The 13,400-nt window shown below is 58.9% G+C and overlaps 1 protein-coding gene across 4 annotated transcripts in view; it reads right to left on the bottom strand.

The window, feature by feature from the left end:
* The window catches only part of ARHGAP17 (Rho GTPase activating protein 17), a 95,804-nt gene that overhangs the window by 4,601 nt on the left and 77,803 nt on the right, over nt 1-13,400 (bottom strand). For 3 of the 4 annotated variants that reach the window (XR_010731234.1, XR_010731235.1, XM_066275812.1), the window contains one exon: nt 7,539-8,156. Coding sequence is in view for 2 of the 4 variants with exons in the window: in XM_066275812.1 (XP_066131909.1) it covers nt 7,539-8,156 (618 nt within the window). In the remaining 2 variants the exon portion in view is untranslated. Of the gene's footprint in view, nt 1-4,821; nt 4,871-7,538; nt 8,157-13,400 lie in introns of all 4 variants that reach the window. The other variant, XM_066275814.1, reaches the window with a different exon arrangement.

The raw sequence follows: 13,400 nt of genomic DNA, 5'->3' as shown, positions 1-13,400 counted from the left end.
GTGCAAGAAACCACTGCAAATTCATCCCCTTCCCTTGACCCAGCGGACAGGGACCCACCCACAGGCTGCACGATGAGGGGGTGTCTGCAATCAGGTTTCTCCTGGTTAACAAATGCCTGATTCACAGGTAAATGCAATACCTGTCAGCCACTCGTGTCTTTGAACAAACTTGACCTTTATTTCGCATCACACATAGACCTGGACTTTCCTGTCTCTGCGCTCAGGGTGCGTCCCCTCCCCTCCTGCCTGGCCCCGCCCATCCAGTGTGCCTGGGCTGCTGGCACGCTGCCCCCCCAGCCCCTCGCTCTCCCGGGACCCTTTCCTTTCAGAGAACAGCAAGCCTGCCCCCACACGGAGCAGCGGGAACCGGAGCGGAGTGTGCAGCCCCTTGGAGAAAGGTTGACCACGGTGGTGACGGCAGCTGACAGCGAGCACACCTGTCACCAACCACCTCACTGCACCCCCGGGCAGCGGGCGCCACCATGGAGATCAGGAAGGGACACCCTGAGTGGCGCAGTCCTTGCCTGGGGTGACCAGGCCAGCACTGGGCAGAGCCTGGCTCCATGTCTGCACTGCACGCCCCCCCTGCCCAAAGGAGTCCTCTGGGGGAGGGGGCTCAGAGAGAGGGCTGTCTGAGGGCACAGTGGGGTGACCAGGCCAGCACTGGGCAGAGCCTGGCTCCATGTCTGCACTGCACGGACCCCCTGCCCAAAGGAGTCCTCTGGGGGAGGGGGCTCAGAGAGAGGGCTGTCTGAGGGCACAGTGGGGTGACCAGGCCAGCACTGGGCAGAGCCTGGCTCCATGTTGGCACTGCACGGACCCCCTGCCCAAAGGAGTCCTCTGGGGGAGGGGGCTCAGAGAGAGGGCTGTCTGAGGGCACAGTGGGCTGAGTCTTAAACAGTCCAGTGCGATTTAGTAAAAAGGTTATTTTAGGAAAGATTTAAATACTTCTAAAACTTTCTGGCTGTGAATTTACTTACAACACCATTTTTTTCATTTTATGCGTTCCATCAAGGGCCGGCCTTTGAGCCTAGGCTGCTCGGAGCTAAATTCATATAACAGACACACATATCAACAGAGGAAGAGACAGAGGCCCAGTGAGGACCTCAGCCCAGGCGGATGCTGGGCGGCTCGCCCCTGACCCGGGGCTCTGACAAATGCTCCCAGGTCCCCGCCTGCTCTGACTGCACCAACCCAGCAAGCGCGCCCTCTGGGACCGGCACTCTGTAATCGGGACACGGTCCTGGAAGACTGTCACTTCGACAATTCCCACTGTGTGCCCAGGTGGTACCTCTCCCCCTACATCCCCGAGGTTATTTCAGCAGCCAGGTGACAGGTGCAGCACCCACCCCAGTCCTGAGATGAACGCCTGCAGGGCGACCCTCTTCCCTAAGCCAGGGGGGGGGGGTCTGAGGGAGGGAGACCCTCTTTCCTAAGCCGGGGGGGGGGTCTGAGGGAGGGTGACCCTCTTCCCTAAGCTGGGGGGGGGGTCTGAGGGAGGGCGACCCTCTTCCCTAAGCCGGGGGGGGGGTCTGAGGGAGGGCGACCCTCTTCCCTAAGCCAGGGGGGGTCTGAGGGCGACCCTCTTCCCTAAGCCGGGGGGGGGGGGCGTCTGAGGGAGGGCGACCCCTCTTCCCTAAGCTGGGGGGGGGTCTGAGGGAGGGCGACCCCTCTTCCCTAAGCCGGGGGGGGGTCTGAGGGAGGGCGACCCCTCTTCCCTAAGCCGGGGGGGGGTCTGAGGGAGGGCGACCCTCTTCCCTAAGCCGGGGGGGGTCTGAGGGAAGGACCCCCTTCAGCTCTCGAGGGCTGGGAGCGGCTTTCCGGGTCCCACCCACTCGAAGTCAACCTCCCAGCATTCTCGTCCAAGGACAGTCTGCCCGGTCCCCCTGGGTGTGTGCTGACGTGGCTGGGATGCCCGGTCCCCCTGGGTGTGTGCTGACGTGGCTGGGATGCGGGGTCCCCCTGGGTGTGTGCTGACGTGGCTGGGATGCCTGGTCCCCCTGGGTGTGTGCTGATGTGGCTGGGATGCCTGGTCCCCCTGGGTGTGTGCTGACGTGGCTGGGATGCCTGGTCCCCCTGGGTGTGTGCTGATGTGGCTGGGATGCCCGGTCCCCCTGGGTGTGTGCTGACGTGGCTGGGATGCCCGGTCCCCCTGGGTGTGTGCTGACGTGGCTGGGATGCCCGGTCCCCCTGGGTGTGTCCTGACGTGGCTGGGATGCGGGGTCCCCCTGGGTGTGTGCTGACGTGGCTGGGATGCGGGGTCCCCCTGGGTGTGTGCTGACGTGGCTGGGATGCGGGGTCCCCCTGGGTGTGTGCTGACGTGGCTGGGATGCCCGGTCCCCCTGGGTGTGTGCTGACGTGGCTGGGATGCCTGGTCCCCCTGGGTGTGTGCTGACGTGGCTGGGATGCGGGGTCCCCCTGGGTGTGTGCTGACGTGGCTGGGATGCGGGGTCCCCCTGGGTGTGTGCTGACGTGGCTGGGATGCCTGGTCCCCCTGGGTGTGTGCCGACGTGGCTGGGATGCCCAGTCCCCCTGGGTGTGTGCCGACGTGGCTGGGATGCCCGGTCCCCCTGGGTGTGTGTGCTGACGTGGCTGGGATGCGGGGTCCCCCTGGGTGTGTGTGCTGACGTGGCTGGGATGCCCGGTCCCCCTGGGTGTGTGCTGACGTGGCTGGGATGCCCAGTCCCCCTGGGTGTGTGCCGACGTGGCTGGGATGCCCGGTCCCCCTGGGTGTGTGTGCTGACGTGGCTGGGATGCGGGGTCCCCCTGGGTGTGTGTGCTGACGTGGCTGGGATGCCCGGTCCCCCTGGGTGTGTGTGCTGACGTGGCTGGGATGCGGGGTCCCCCTGGGTGTGTGCTGACGTGGCTGGGATGCCCGGTCCCCCTGGGTGTGTGCTGACGTGGCTGGGATGCGGGGTCCCCCTGGGTGTGTGTGCTGATGTGGCTGGGATGCCCGGTCCCCCTGGGTGTGTGTGCTGACGTGGCTGGGATGCGGGGTCCCCCTGGGTGTGTGCTGACGTGGCTGGGATGCGGGGTCCCCCTGGGTGTGTGCTGACGTGGCTGGGATGCCCGGTCCCCCTGGGTGTGTGTGCTGATGTGGCTGGGATGCCCGGTCCCCCTGGGTGTGTGCTGACGTGGCTGGGATGCGGGGTCCCCCTGGGTGTGTGTGCTGATGTGGCTGGGATGCGGGGTCCCCCTGGGTGTGTGCCGACGTGGCTGGGATGCCCGGTCCCCCTGGGTGTGTGTGCTGATGTGGCTGGGATGCCCGGTCCCCCTGGGTGTGTGCCGACGTGGCTGGGATGCCCGGTCCCCCTGGGTGTGTGTGCTGATGTGGCTGGGATGCCCGGTCCCCCTGGGTGTGTGCTGACGTGGCTGGGATGCGGGGTCCCCCTGGGTGTGTGTGCTGATGTGGCTGGGATGCCCGGTCCCCCTGGGTGTGTGTGCTGACGTGGCTGGGATGCGGGGTCCCCCTGGGTGTGTGCTGACGTGGCTGGGATGCGGGGTCCCCCTGGGTGTGATGCTCGGTCCCCCTGGGTGTGTGCTGACGTGGCTGGGATGCCCGGTCCCCCTGGGTGTGTGTGCTGACGTGGCTGGGATGCCCGGTCCCCCTGGGTGTGATGCTCGGTCCCCCTGGGGGTGTGCTGACGTGGCTGGGATGCTCGGTCCCCCTGGGTGTGTGCTGACGTGGCTGGGATGCTCGGACCCCCCTGGGTGTGAGCGCCGACGTGGCTGGGATGCTCGTTTGTGAGAAGCAAGCTGCCCACGGGAGCCGCCTGAATGTCCCACGAGAAGCAAGAATATGTTTGATTAACACAGTGTCATGTAGTCACTGAGAAGACGGCTATACACCTACAGTGTAACACGGGAAGGGACACTGGGTGTGAAGTAAAATGAAAGGCAACACCTGGATATGCCAATAATTATGACCAGTCATTCTCTGAGGAAGAACAAGAGACTGTGGCACTGGACGACCTCTACTGTAGAGGGTGACCTTGTCATTTCCAGTGCCCCAGTCTGCTTCCACACCTCTGCTCACTCTTCAATGCGCTACCTTCACGACGGCAGAAGGACACTCCCATAACCAGCAGTGTCGAGTGTTCAGTGACCACTGACAGTGACTGTCCCACCATCACACGGTGTACAGTCACTCATGGCAACTCTCAGGCTCATGAAATGAAGAAACAGCTTCTCCTCCCGAGCCTTGTCTTCCTAACCCACGGCAAAATTGTGCACCAGAACCACAGTGTGGACACCGGGGCCCCTGACCTCCCGATCCGGGTCCGAGCAGGCCGGGTCAGGCATATAAGCTATAAAACGTTGATGTATGACACAACTCGGATTGTCTTCTAGATAAAAGTGATCGTAAACTGCTACCATTTATGTGGACCCGCTGGGTATTAAGAACCGTGAGATGCTTTCTTGTTCCTCTAACACCACTCCTCACAGCAAGTCTCACAAACGCCAGCCCTGCAGAGACCGCCCAGGCTGGGCCCTGCCTGAGGCCAGGCAGAGGACTGAAGTCCAGTTCCCGCGAGTCTGGCTCAGGGCGCCCCTCTTGCCGCGCCCCGGCCTGCCTGCGCAGGAAGGTGTCGAGTAGGCGCAAGTTCCACGGCCAGCCCGTGGTCCCGCCACACAGCTGCGAACACACTTGGGTGCAGAGGGTTAGCAGCAAGCGTGAGCGAGCGCAGCCAGCCGCCGCTGCACGCGCGTTAGTGAGGGTGCAAGCAGGCAGGTTAGTGACCGGTTAGTAACAGGCTTAGTGCACAAGTATGATCGTAAGGGGGCAAAAGAGCTTTGGCCAATCAGGTGCCTTTTCCTTACCATCCAATACTCCAATTTCAGTTCTGACTGATTATGGCGGATCATACATCTAAATTAATATTTAATGAAATGTTTTAATTAGAACACTCTTTGCTAAAATCTATAACTTCAAAAACAGCAAGACATGAACTCTTTTCCTTGTAAGGCTGACACCCTATGGCTTCTCAGAGTCAGAGGGGGCTGCCCACCCCCAGGCGGGGCCCGGAGGAGCGGGAGGCGGCTGCCACACCTGCAGGGCAACAGCGGTCTCCTCCCAGAGCTTGTCTTAACACCCGTGCCCTAATTCACACTTTACAATCACCTGCTCTAAACGGACAACTGTTTTCAGAAATGTGTCTGTGTCAAGCTTCCCAGGTGAGCCCTTCATGTCACGACACAGGGCTGCTTGTCGAACCAAGTTCCCTTTCCCTGCCTGAAACCCCGTGTCTAGGGCCAGGAAGGTTCACAGCAGCCGGACCAACACTCACGGGTTCATAAACTCCAAACACCGGCCTGGGTGTGCTTCTAATGGCGGTCCAGGGGATTTTAGGAACATTACAAGTGAATTCTATAATATGAAGATAACTGTGCTGACCTGAAACATCTTGAGTTAGGAGAATTCGTAGCCTGGATCAGTTTTTAGATATGTAGCTAACATCCTAAGGAGAAGTATTTTTACTATGAACTTTCACTTATCTGACGATTGTAAAGTACAGAGCATTACAGTGTCAAAGCATATCAATAGAATAACCTTTCAGGATCAAGGCATCCTGACAACGGCTAAAGAACAGACCTAATTCTGGTTCACAGTCTTTCATCTGAACGAGAGGAAGGGTCTGGGAAATAAATTTTGCTGGGTCATGAATCCTCAACTATTATGGGCCCTGCCTTCAGGGGGGTTGCTTCCCCAGGAGACTGCCACCCCTGGCCAGCCCCAGACAGGGCTCATCTCCAAGGAGTTGGGAAGGTGGAGCCATGCCTGGGAAGGCGGGGCCACGCCTGTGCCCTCCTCCAAGTCTTCTGATAGGTCGGCCCTGTTTCCCCCCCTGGTTTCTGCAGGTCTTCCTGAGAGCCCAGCTGTGAGAAAGCTCAGGGCTCAATCAGCCGGTCAGAGCCCTGTGCACAAATGGGCCTTGAGCCATTCATGTGTGGGCCCAACAGCGAGATTCTGCGGGGCCTCACAGCGCCTTTGAAAAGCTCACGTGGTTTAAGGAAGTCAATGGAAGCGTGCTAGAATGCAAAGAGGTTTAGTGTTTAGTGTGGGCTCTCTGGGTGAAGATTTGAGGGGGGGAGGGGTCCTGAAAATGTAAAACATCAAATTAAGAAGCGTCATGCAGTTAACTTGCATTTAAAATTAGATTTGATAAAATTAAATATTAAAGCTCAAGACCCCAGGGACACGGTTTCCCAAGCTGACTGCGCCAGAGTTCCCGGTGGGGCGAGCCAATCAATGCCGGGGCGATCATGCCGGACAGAAGAGCAGGCACCTGGGAAGCGCTTCCCAAGAACAAGGGAGTCACTCCAGCCCCCATCTGAGCGCCTGAAACCGGCTCCGCCCTCCTCACAGCTGCCTCCCGGACTCGGGGGCCTGCAGGTCACAGTGCTTCTGCTAAACATGAACGTCCCGTCCACGTGACGCAGACGCACGGCTGTTCCTGAGCTCACACTCGGAGCACACGGGCGGACACGGCTCAGCGGGGCGCCGGGCAAGCTGCGCGGGCTACAAACCTCGGTCCTGAGGGCCTTCCCCACCTGCGAGGGCACTAGGGGGCATCTATAGAGACAGACAGACAGTCTCATGTGGCTCTTCCCAACACCGCAGACTTGTCATTGGAAACAGCCACTAGCCACTAACAGCCCACGCAAATACACATCTGAACAGAACACTGTTGGAGGACAGACTGGGAGGCGAGGCCTCCTCGTTCGGGGCGCCAGGCTGGCGTGCCCCTCGGCTCACTGTCGGCTGGGCAGTCCCTCAGCACTCTCTAAAACCAGCTCTCTAAACAACATCAACAAAAATTTAAAAAAGAAAAGGAATGGAATATATATATAATATATATATAGATATATATATTATATATATATCCACCCTGAAAAATTTAAAGTTCAGCTGTTGCACAAAAAATGCAAAGTTTCTAATTACCATTTTAAAAAACACGTTTAAAGCAAAATCCATTCTTCCTATCCTTAGATCAAAAAGTAAAGAAAAGTAGAGCACTTTGAGTGGACATGTTATTTAACATCACACTGAAGCACGGTTATGCTCTAGCCCACCTGTGCCACACGCCGGTGAGGCTGCACACGGAGACCTGCAGTGACCCTACACCACGCAGCCGCCTGGCCCGGGAGGAAGGCTGGGTTCCCTCCCCTGAGCATCCAATTTGGCACATGACATTTTTTCCCTAAGTTATACCTGAAATGCTTCACTTACCATAAACATTTTTACTCTTAGAGGGAAAATAAGCATTTTCATGAATATTCACTAAAAAATGAATTTCATGCTCATGTTATACAAGGCCTTCCGCCTGGACTAGTTCAGTGTACTTACACAAATGCACACGTACACAGATCCCAACCACACAACCAAGCTACAAACCAGAGGTCAGCAAACCCCACGGGCTCTGCCCACCGCCTGGCCCCTCAACCCCAGCTGCTCTCGCCCCAGAGCAGCCAGGCACTCCAACAAGCGGGGTGCCCCTTCAGGTCTGGCAGGGAGCCCAGCACAGCGTCCCACTCACCCGTGACGATTTTGGAGGCGGTGGGCACCGTGCTGGAGAGGCTGCCGTCCCCCCCAGGCTGGGCCCCGGGAGGGTGTGGGGGCGGGGGCACGCTGGGCCGGTTCCTGGGCTTTGGTACTGGTCTCGGTCTCGGTAAGGTCCCGGCTGGCGGCTGTGCAGTCTCAGGGTGGCCCGCGGCAGAGGGCTGGGAAACCGGCAGACCCGGGATCTGCTTTGCTAAAGGCGGAGTGCTGGGGGGCGTGGGCGTCCTGGGGGGCGTGTGCGCGGGCTGCTCCAGTCCCTGCTCACCCGGCTGTGCCGCGGGGGTGGGCACGCCCTGGCCGCCCAGCCGGATGTGCGACTGCGGGGCCTGCGTGGGTGGCTGCGGCGGTGGGTGGCTGGGCGCGTGCATGGGCACCAGGCTGCCCGAGGCCCTCCGGGGCCCACTCGGCTGCAAGGTGGCGCACGGCTGCCCGGGGGCTGCGCCCGCGTGCTGGACAGGCGGAGACGGACTTCCGGAGGCCGGCTTCAAAGACACGCTGGGCGCTGGCTGGTTGGTCCCGGGGGAGCTCTGGCCCCCAGGGTGGCCCGGCGGTGGGTTTCCTGGCTTCGGGGGCGCCGGGGCAGGTTTTTTCACAGCTGCACAGAGGGAGACAGCTCTCAGTAAGAACGGCAGTGATGGCCAGCGCCCGCTCAGCCAGCGGCCACGGGGGACCGACCTCACTGTCTGAACCAGTGCTGACATCACCACTCGGGACAACATGGAGTCAGGTGGCACTTCACCTCTGTGTGTGGCCTTCCTCCCCAAACCCCGACCCAGCCTCATCCCGGGAAGAACCACGTGACAAACGCAGAGGGGGGGCACTTCCTTCCAATGCCTGAGTGCTCCCCACTGCCACCACCGTGGGGACCAAGGGGACACCGGAAAACGGTCACAGACAGAGGGGACTATGCAGACAGGACAGGGAGACGCAGTGTGGCCCCTGTATGGGAGCAGCCCGGACCGGCAAATGGCTGTGGTGGAAAAGCCAGGCACACTAAAACAAAACACAGACTGTCATCAACAGCAACGCACCAGTCTCGGTTTTAGCTGTGACAATGACATAAGATGTTGACATGGGGAAGGACATCCTGGAAGGGCGCTCCTCACCCTAATGCTACTTTTCCGTAAATCTAAAATTACTCCATGATAAAAAGTTTAGCCCTGCCTGGCTAGCTCAGTTGCTTAGAGCGTTGTCCCCATACACCAAGGTTGTGGGTTTGATCCCCGGTCAGGGCACAGACCAGAATCAACCAGTGAGTGCATAAGTAGGTGGAACAAATAGATGTTTCTGTTTCTCTCTCTGTATCTCTCTCTCTCTCTCCCCCTCTTTCTTCTCTAAAATCAATAAAACACTTATTTTTAAGAAGTACATGACACATTTATAGACCTTTAAAGACCTGTCATTTAAAAGTTCAACAAGGACCTGACCAGGTGGTGGTGCAGTGGATAGAGCGTCAGACTGGGACGCAGAGGACCCAGGTTCAAAAACATGAGGTCGCCGGCTGAGGTGCAGGATCACCAGCTTGAGCGCAGGGTCACTGGCTCGAGTGTAGGATCATTGACAGGACCCCATGGTCGCTGGCTTGAGCCCAAAGGTTGCTGGCTTAAGCCCAAGGTCACTGGTTCAGCTGGAGCCCCCCGGTCAAGGCACATATGAGAAGCAATCAATGAACAACTAAGGAGCCGCAATGAAGAATTGATGCTTCTCATCTCTCTCCCTTCCTGTCTGTTCTTATCCCTCTCTTTCGGTCACACACACAAAAAAGTTCAACAAGGACACTCAGTGCTCACCAGTCAGGCCTGCCATGCGGCCTACACGCGTGGGGGGAAGAGGGAGAAGCAGAAACAGCTACAGGGCGCGGTAAGGGGTACGGAGTGCCGGGCCGGCTGCCCACTGTCCACGCAGCAGACACTCTCTAAGCCTCTTCTCCTAGAGGCCTTGATTGGTTTTTAATAACGGGAGTTCTACCAATTCAGAATCCTCTGAGCTCCAAGCTAATTCTAATAAAAATAAAGTCAATGTGGCCGATGGCCTTAGAAGGACTGCTCTGAGGACTGCGTCTGCCCTCTGCCCAGCAGCCGCTGAGATCACTGTCACTAGGGGAGGGGTCGGCAGGAGGAAGGGCGGGGTGGGAAAACAGGGGTGTGGAGCTCCGCTCTGGGGCTGGCAGGCAGCAGGCAGGAGTGACTGCAGCATTTTCCAGACTGCTGCGACCCCGCCCACCCGCCCCAAAGGGAGGGGGAACAGCGGAGAGAAACAGCCCCATGCCACCAGCCTGGCCCCCAGCAGCACCGACAGCCCTGCGTGAGCAGCCTCACCTGCCGCCTGCACCCATGTCCCAAGTTCTTCCTCCCTCATTCCCCCTGGGCCAAAATCCTGGAAAGAAGGGGATGAAGCCTGCCCTGCTCTGCTGGCCCACAGCCTCTGACCCAGCAGCTCAGGGACCTTTCCCGCGGACACCAGCAGCTGACGAAGGCCGGAATCGGGGACACTAGCTGCACTCTGCCCATAAGCAACTGAAAAAGAAAGTCCCTAGTTCTGTTCTAAGCAGTGTCAGCAGTACGTGAGACCGAAAGCTCGCCTGACAGGAAGGGTGCATTGGGACCTGGGGCAGGAACAAGGCAACGGCCCCAGCCCCATGCGGGGGCCAGGCCGGGGCAGGAGCCTCTTCTCGGCCGGTCCGGAAGGTGTGGCAGGCGAAGTGCGGGAGCAGGGGGAGGGCAGAAAGGACCCAGCTTCCTGAGAGAAAGGCTGAGACCCCAGATGGCCGAGGGCAGAAGGCAGGAGAGACCCCTCACGTGGCCCAGAAGGAAAGTCTCAGCCACAAGCAGGGCTGCACCTGGAATCCAGGCAGAGACGGGGTTTTCCTCAGGCCTCAGGGGGGACCCTGGTGAAGACACCGTGGCTCAGAGGAATGGACTGCATTCAAGGGGTCAGGTGGGGCCTGGGACCCTGCAGTGAACTTGAACTTGTCTCCCTCCCCGTCTGCAGCTCACGACATTCCGCCCGACAAGTGTGTGGTGCTCTAGAAGGACAGCGCTGTCACAGACAGACATCACGTTCAGTCCCGAGTGTCCCCAAGAGAGCATTTTATCTCCCCTTGACATTCACGGCGGCTGAGTCAGGAAAGGTCCAACTGGCAGCCTCGGGCCAGCCACGAGACTTTCGGCGGAAGGCCAGAACTCAGATTCTGAACCAAAGGCCTTTCCCCCTCGCCTCTCATTAACACCAGCATCAACCAACCCGCAGGAGGCTGTCCGAGTCTCCTGAATGTGTCCCTTCCCAAGGCCGCAGCCGTCCCATGCGATAGGGCTTCGTCACTGTGGGCATCACTGCAACAGCGTCCCCCACCACGGCCAAGGCAGCCTTCTAAAAGTGCTGCTGCAGGCCCTGGCCGGTTGGCTCAGTGGTGGAGCGTCGGCCTGGTGTGCGGAAGTCCCGGGTTCGACTCCCGGCCAGGGCACACAGGAGAAGCGCCCATTTGCTTCTCCACCCCTCCCCCTCTCCTTCCTCTCTGTCTCTCTCTTCCCCTCCCACAGCCGAGGCTCCACTGGAGCAAAAGATGGCCCGGGCGCTGAGGATGGCTCCTTGGCCTCTGCCTCAGGCACTAGAATGGCTCTGGCCGCACCACAGAGCAACACCCCGGAGGGGCAGAGCATCGCCCCCTGGTGGGCGTGCCGGGTGGATCCCGGTAGGGCGCATGCGGAGTCTGTCTGACTGCCTCCCCGTTTCCAGCTTCAGAAAAATACAAAAATAAAAATAAATAAATAAATAGAAGTGCTGCTGCAGGCCCCACTCTACTTTGCTCAGCAGGTCTCCCCGCGGCTCAGCAGGCCTGTCCCCCACCCTGGCACCAAGGACACTTACCGCAGCCCTGCCTGGCCTGCCCACATTCTCCCCAGACCCCGGGCGACAGGCCCAGGGTCTTCACGCTTCCCCACAAGAGTGCAGTTACCAGCGACACTTCAACGGGAGCTCCGCTGGGGCGGGGTGGGCGGGGCTGTCACTGTCGGTTCCTTCCTGGCCAGTCACAGCCCACACTCCCCAGAGTGTGTCCCTCATGCTGATCTCATTTTTGATTCTCGCTGAACATTTTTCAAAATAGCAACAACAAAAAAATAGTATTCCCCTACCCTCAAGCAACAACTTTAGAATTGGGCCTATCAGGGGAGACCCAGATATGCTGGTTTTGCTGAGCCTCCAGCAGGGACAGAGATTTCTGAGAGAGACCTGCTCACACCTGGTCCTTGTCACACACTCGTCAAAGGCCTTCACTCTGTATACGGCTTATTTCTGCCTGCTGGGGTCTCCTCTCAGTCCAGTGAGAAGTATCTACCCCAAATATCTGGGCATTTACCCGCAAGAACGGCACCCACCGCCGCAGAGACACCGCACCCCACGTGCGCTGCAGCACCAATCACGCCAGCGCGATGCGGGGATAGCCGAGTGCCCGTCGGGAGACGACTGAATGAAGAGCAAGTGTCACACGTGCACGGGGACATCACTCAGCTTCAAAAAGGAGGAAGTTCTGCCCCACGTGACAACACGGATGGAACTCAAGGGCCCTGTGCTCAGTGAAATGGGCCCGTCACAGCAGTACAAATACGACCGGACTCTGCCTATCAGGGAACCCTCAGAGCCACAGGCAGCGAACAGGAGAGGGGAGCCGTGGCTGTCAGGCCCTGGGGGGAGAGCACTGGGGGGTTACTCCAGCAGGCACGAAGCGTCAGCTGCGCCAGAGAAGCGCGCCCCGTGGTAGGTCAGGGTCTGTGCCCCGCGCCCCCACACACAGGGCTGGCAGGGGGCGTGCCCGCGCCCGGCCCCTCCTTCTCCTGAGCTCCGAGTGCCCTTCTACGACTTCTGTAACTTCCTAAGTGAACTTTCTTTTAAGAAGAAAATTTAAAAATAAGTAAAATAAAAATAAAACTTAAGACAGGAGACCTGATGTCAGGTGTTACCAAAAAATAAAACTTAAAAAAATAAAAAGAATAAAACAAGGAAAGAAGTGGGTCAGAAGGCGCTGGAAGATGAGATGAGCGCAGGCGCGGAGCCCCGCCCGGAGCAGACCACACCGCTGGAGCACGGCGAGGCCCAAGTGGGGGTGCGGGCGCGGCTTCGTGGGCCCGGCTGGCCCAGGGCCGTGCCGGGAGGTCTGCACGGACGGATGCCGCTCACTTGCTGCAGAGCTTCAGTGTGCGTTGACACCATCTGTTCTGTGTTCTGAAGCCGTTTCTTGGCTGCTGGGCGAGGACCTCAGGGATCCAGGTGGCAACAGTTCAGATTTTATGCTAAGGAGGGCCCGGAGAGCCCTGACCCCAATCCGGAGGACACGTGGCTCGCAGCCCGCAGAGCCTGGCCAGCAGAGGCGGTTCCAAAACAGAGTGAGGGCTAGAAACACCAGATTCCTGGAAAACTGGGAATGCTGGCGGAGAAAGGACTTTTGTGTGTTAGTGATACTCTGTAGCTTAACCAGTTTTAAATGAATGCTTTTCTGCTCTCCATTTTTCATTTCCCTTTAATGATTTTTCTTATTAATGACTGATCTTCCTGCTTGCCATTTTTTTTAAGTGAGAGGAGGGAGATAGACAGACTTCCACATGCACCCTGACGAGGATCCACCTGGCAACCCCCATCTGGGGCCAAAGCTTGAATCACCGAGCTATCCTCAGCGCCCGGCCGGCCGGTGCTCAAACCAAGCCACTGGCTGTGGGAGGAGAAGAGGGAGGGGGAGGGGTTGAGGAGCAGATGGTCGCTTCTCCCGTGTGCCCTGACCAGGAATCAAACCTAGACATCCAATATGCCGGGCTGACGCTCTATCCACTTAGCAACCAGCCAGGGT

The sequence above is a fragment of the Saccopteryx bilineata genome, chromosome 4, assembly GCF_036850765.1.
Source record: "Saccopteryx bilineata isolate mSacBil1 chromosome 4, mSacBil1_pri_phased_curated, whole genome shotgun sequence".
In the NCBI taxonomy this organism is placed as follows: Eukaryota; Metazoa; Chordata; class Mammalia; order Chiroptera; family Emballonuridae; genus Saccopteryx; species Saccopteryx bilineata.
The sequence above is the reverse complement of the archived record's forward strand: the minus strand, read 5'-3'. Positions and strand labels throughout refer to the sequence as shown.